This window comes from Aythya marila, assembly GCF_965140915.1.
Source record: "Aythya marila genome assembly, chromosome: 2".
In the NCBI taxonomy this organism is placed as follows: domain Eukaryota; kingdom Metazoa; phylum Chordata; class Aves; order Anseriformes; family Anatidae; genus Aythya; species Aythya marila.
In genome coordinates, this window is record NC_139043.1 from 21,425,767 (window position 1) to 21,431,766 (window position 6,000).

General features: G+C 36.3%; 1 protein-coding gene across 4 annotated transcripts in view; it reads right to left on the bottom strand.

Moving 5' to 3' along the window:
• The window catches only part of LOC309875290 (macrophage mannose receptor 1-like), a 37,790-nt gene extending 33,315 nt beyond the window's left edge, over positions 1–4,475 (bottom strand). For all 4 annotated transcript variants that reach the window (XM_082754548.1, XM_082754550.1, XM_082754549.1 and 1 more), the window contains exons 1-3: positions 3,990–4,475; positions 1,775–2,176; positions 238–411 (exon numbers count right to left, since the gene is read on the bottom strand). In XM_082754548.1, coding sequence (XP_082610674.1) covers positions 238–411; positions 1,775–2,176; positions 3,990–4,047 — 634 coding nt within the window. In that variant the 5' untranslated portion in view covers positions 4,048–4,475. The remainder of the gene's footprint in view (positions 1–237; positions 412–1,774; positions 2,177–3,989) is intronic.
• Between the last annotated feature and the right edge of the window lie 1,525 nt (positions 4,476–6,000).

Below are 6,000 nucleotides of genomic sequence, written 5' to 3' on the forward strand. Positions count from 1 at the left end.
ACCACAATTAGAGGGAACTGCATGTTATTTTATTATTCAGTCACAGTTTTCTCCACGTCTTTATGCAACACATGTTATTTCTTTGTGTAGAATGCTGTAGGATGTGGCAATATTACTAAAATCTATTCATGTAAACTACCCATCAGTATAAAGACATTGATGCTCTGCTAGTGCTGGTTTGACAATGCCACACTGGGAGGTGGGGGGGGGGGGCTTGTGTGGGAACAGATATCTTACCTTTTAATGGGCAAAATCCATATCGCTGGTCTGCATCATAGTCTGCAGTTGTTGCGCACCAGAGCCAGCCATCTGATCGGCCAGCATCAGTGCACTCAGCATACCATTGCTTCTTGTACATGAAAGGGAACACACAGGGTGCCCCAAAAGCATTTCCTAGCAGTGTAAAAGTCTCTGAGAAGACAAAATGATAATGACAATATGGAAAATTAAAAAAAAAAAAAAAAAGTTTGAAAAATATGAAGTCTATGCCAATGGTAGAATTGCACCTGAACCTTTCCAAACTTAAACGGCTGATATATGTTGTAGAGCAGTGTTATTTGAAGTAATAACAGCTAAGTCTAAAACTAGTTCTTTGTTCTGACCAAGATGCTTTCAGAAACTATTAATAAAGCTCCAGAGCACTACCCTAAGGTAGTACTACTTTAAACAATGTCAAGAGTTATATAAAATGCACAAGAGCAGGAATTAATATTTGGATATTCTACTTCCTGGAAAAAAGTAAACATCAGGTTCTTCTCTGTTTTTGTTTTAGTGAGCATTTAATCACCTCACACACAGTGGAGCAGCCCCATATACAAGGCAGGGGGACGAATACTGAGAATATTCTGCAAGATGGGTTAGTGGTTTCAGAACATTTGTTTTGGATGTGGGAAAGCCATTCAGAACAATCAGACTTCTTGCACTGGTAATTATAATCATGCCATGAGCATCCTTATCTTCTGAGTCACAAAAGCCACGCTTCCTCCACCCACAGTGAGCCTTTTCCCAGCTCAACCATATTGTGCTTTTCTCTCGAGGATATAATTTCATTTTCATGTTGCTGTATAAGAAAATTCTCAGTATTTATATTCTCCCAAAAATATACTGACAGGATATGGTGAGTGATAGTGATTTAGAGAATGCTTACAAATAAGAGTGAGTGAGTAAGTAAGTATATATGTACATATGTACATAAGTACATAAGTACATAAGTACATATAATATAATATAATATAATATAATATAATATAATATAGTATAGTATAATGTAGTATAGTATAATATATATTTATATAATTATGTGGTGTTTAATAATGATATGATATAATATTAATATTTTAATACTGTTGATTTATGTAACATATTTATTATTGAATATCATTATGGTGTATTATTAATATGTTGATTATATAATTTTCAATAATAGTATATTGAAATACATTATTCACATAATTAACTATTCAATTATGTTACTATATTAAGGCAGCACTTATATAAATAACTAAAATACTAATAGTACTAATAGAGTATATTATATATACCGTAATATTATACTGTGTATACTATATACATAAAATATGTGAATTCATGTTTTATATATATATATTATACATAATGCAAAAAATATGGAATTAAATTCAAAGCTCTCACCAGTGCACTGATTTTCTAAAGCTCTGGTGGTTACTGAAGGAATCAGAATATTCAGAACCAAAGATCCAAAACACTAACACACAACGAAATTAGTGCAATGGATTGAAGAACAGATTTTCTTTACCTTCATATCTCTGGGAACATAAAATATCCATGGTCCCATACATCTTCCAGTTATTCTTTGGACTAAGGCCTTTCTTTAATATAACATTATCATATTCTCCATTGCCAGGACTGAAAAACAAATCTTCTCCTTGAATTGCAAGGAGGCTTTCATTTCTGCATTCCCACCACTGGAGCTCACTAGTTTGGTTACATGGGTATAGGGTGATAAGAGACTCATCTTCCTTCAGTGGCACACCCAAGCATAGGCTCAGTCTCACACTCATGAGCTGATGATCAGTAATCCACCTGAATTTTTGTGCTTCATTGTCTTGGTGGCAAGTCGCAGTTCTAACTGACTGTGCAACAGAAGCCTGAAGACAGAGTTTGCTGACTTTATTATACATTAAAAATGTTTCAGTGTCTGTAAAACAAAGTAATGCAAAGAATATATATAGTCAAGATAAGTGACATGATAAGTCTATTTCCCATTCACATAAACTAGAAAGCATTTCTTTCTTATCAGATGCTTTTGAATGGAGTGTGTTGCAACATCAATTTTATTGGTTAAAAAGCAATAAGGTAGACAATAGAATATGTGTTTCTTTATTATATGCCACTATATTGTGGATTAGTGGCAGCCAGCAGCAACAGCAGAGCTAAGCACATCTTCTTGGATTTATTTATATTAGTTATGTGAATTCCCTCAACCACACTGCTATCACCATTGCCCTGTTTCCATGTGTTCTCAGATGCTTGGCCTTCTGACCTCTGCAAATTTTCCTAATGCTGCCAGACCTTACAGGTGTCCTAGAAGGGTCACAGCCATCTTTGCTGAGCCATTTATCCTTTCCCTCCTGAAGCCATATCTTTGTTCCTTTTCACTGAATAAATGTGGGTGAACAACTCTGGGCCTCAAAGAAGGTTTATGGGCCTCACTGACCTACAAGACCTGCAGTATCCACTATGAGCCAAGGCAATATAAAACTAGGAATGACACTGACAAGCCAAACAGTCTAAGAAAGTAGCAAGGACTGGATAGCAGGGGCATCTGACCACCACTTGGCAATATGGAAAAGGCTGGTGGAATTTAGAAGGTCCACCTGTAACAGGAATTGGGTCTTCAGCTCTCTGGGTAGTGTCACTGATCATGTCCACAGTGTTGACATTGATGTAAAGTAGAAGTAGTTGCGCTAATTTCAGTCCCACAATGAGTTTATTGGTAGCAATAGTGAATCAATACAGGCACATCTATGAGTGTGCTCTGTTGTTTTATGATGTACCTTGTGACACATACAACTATATTTCCCTCCAAAGTTTGTGAGATTCATAACTTAATTTGGTCAGTGATACATCTTTTTATCACTGGGGGTCATATATTCTTAAAAAATTAAAAAAAAGAAAAAAAAAAAAAAAAAAGCTTGCAAAAATATTAAATCAATTTAATTGATAATTTACAACACAGATAAAATAACTACTCTGCCCCTGCAGTGATACTATGCACAATTAAGAAATATAGATACTCTGAGGCAATCAATAACAACTAGTTTTACTCAGGAGACATCTGGTTCTCCAAAGTTGTCTGCTTAACATCTACAATAGAAGTGTAACGAAAGGAATGGAAGTACTATTATCGCTACAGTTCTACAATAACTTCCCAAAGGTATTCCAACTTTATTTCACACAAATTTTACTTCATTCATTTTATCAGTATCAGTGAATTCAGAAAGTCTGTTCAAAAGAGTGAAGAGGAATAATCCAGTAAATACTGGATTGCCATCAGCTGTGAACACCTTAATGTCCTCCAAATAATCCCACACTTCACCACCCCTTAAGTTTTTCCTGACTGATTTTGCTAAACATTACTCAAACACCTCAAAACAGTTCAAAAAATAAGAACACAGATGTAAAAAATAAAAAATAGACATTTAAAATTATCTTATAATTTTCTCTAGGTTTGATCTTCTGAGGTCATTGAAATGACCTCAGAATGACCTACCACTATACATGAATAAAGGCATTAAGAATTCAGTCTCTGTTTCCATGTCTATTCTCTTTTTTAAACTCCTAGATCCCGCCCTTGCTTTTTGCCTGCCCTGAAGAACTCCCCATCTATATGTCCCAAACTAATAATGTACATAAAGGCACTGTTGCAGGACTGTAAAGAACTCTGAAATGTCAGGAAACACGGAAGCACTTTCATGCAGTTTTACAGGAGACAAGCGGGAGGCACTTACCCGCCAGCTGCAAAGCACTGTGAATGACAGAAAGAACAACCAAGAAGCCAGAGAACATTGCAAATGCTACTTTCTTTTCTTTCTTCCACCAGAAGATGTATAATGAGTGTTGCTGATAATAAAGTCCTTCTGGAGAGAGGACAGTGATCAGTCCTTCTCAGTTTCAAAGGCTGGCTGGTTGAAGAGAAAGCTCTGGGTGCTAAATAGGGAAATATTCTGTCACATGCCATATTTAAAAAAAAAAAAAAATGACCACACAGCACAGTTTTGCCTTTGGACTTCTAACTGATGGCAAACTGTGCTGCCTTGAGAAAGCAGGTGATAGACAGAAAATTATATCTCAACACTTTGTAGCTCTCTCTCCTGAAGAAACACCCATGGAGCTAACAGCTATCTAACACCTTAACACCTTAATCACACAGTGAAAAAACACCATCAGGAAAATGTCAGTCTCATGTTTTCATGTGTGAGATGAGTCAGAACTCAATTTTAAAGGACCAGGATTTCAGTGAAATTCACTGTGCAGGATGTTATTAAAATTTGTTTCCTTCTACATGAGATTCCCATTACCTTACTGACCTTGAGTTCTGTAGAAATACAATTAGGAGACCAAGACCCAAATCTACCTGAAAAATGTCTCATTTTTAAAACAGTCCCCATTTTTCCCATGAAAATGCACAGGAAATTGCAAATCTTGTCGGACAGTGATCCCAAGAGCCATCCACAATTTCATGAAATGCCATGTATACAGATGCATTGCAGATCTACAGATGCGTAAGATCTGGGATCTTATATAGATCACAGAACCAAACTCATGAGCATATTGGTGGAAACCTGGAAAACACAGTGTTCCTGTCTGATCCACAATAGACTATCCCTATAACTGCATAAAGTTCTGACATTACCACAGTGGATTTCTACCAGGTAAATGTTTTGTTCTATTTAGAAAAACTTTTAAATAGAAAAATCAAACTACAGCATGAGAATATCATTCAAAGTGTAGCAACATACTTATTCTTTACCTGTAGCAAAAGTGTGATAGCAAGGAAATTTGGCATTGTCTCCTCTTCATTGCCATGACGATTGCATTTCCTAAGTACAGGATTTTTTTATACTTGGCTAGTCAGCAAAAAGACAATACAAGAAAGAGAGTTAGTCTCTGGGAAGGTCTGCAAGATTAAAATAAAAAGGAGAAATTGAATTGCGAAATAAGAAAGTACAAGGACACAGGAGGTACAGAAGTTAGGAAGTTAAGGACAAAGTTAACTGAATTTTCTTTTTCAGACAGTGACAAAATATATTAACAATGACAATTAAGTCAATACCTTTTCCTGGAAAAGACATTTGAGATTTCTAGAACTTTTTTTTTTTTTTTTTTTTTTTTAAGTCCTTTAATCAGCTGCCAAACATTTTGCCTGGAAAGATTTCTTTAAAAGCTTTCTTTAGCCTGAACTGGTATCTCTCAAATAGACAGCACTTCCTTATGGCATGTGGCCTAGTTATATAAAAGATAGATTGTCACTTATTCTGTCAAGAGTTTAACAGCCTTGTTTTATTCAGGAGTTGATACAGTATGAGACAGTCCTCTTTTTTCTCTTTGTAATTGCAAAATTAAAAAAAAAAAAAAAAAAAAAAAAAGTAAAAGGGGAATGGTCCCTTTACTTTGCCCTCTGCAGTTCCTCAATCCACTGACTGACACATCTGGCAGTATAACACTGGTTCGTTAACAGATTGAATGCTCTTACACCTTTCCCAGTATGCCCAGGATGGAGAATTATGAGGCACTGTGCTGGTTCCTGGAAGGGGATGGCTGATCAAGGCCATCAAAATCCCTAGGACCAGACTCTGAGGAAAAGTAAAGCCAGAAGTGTTCTTCATCATTATCGCATCGTCACACCTGTGCCTGACACCTCCTGACATTGCAAGTCACCAGACCTTGGGGAGTGCCAGGCAGAAGATGGCATTGTTTAATTGCTCCCTGGCACTTAGGTCATCACGCAACATCAGGTGC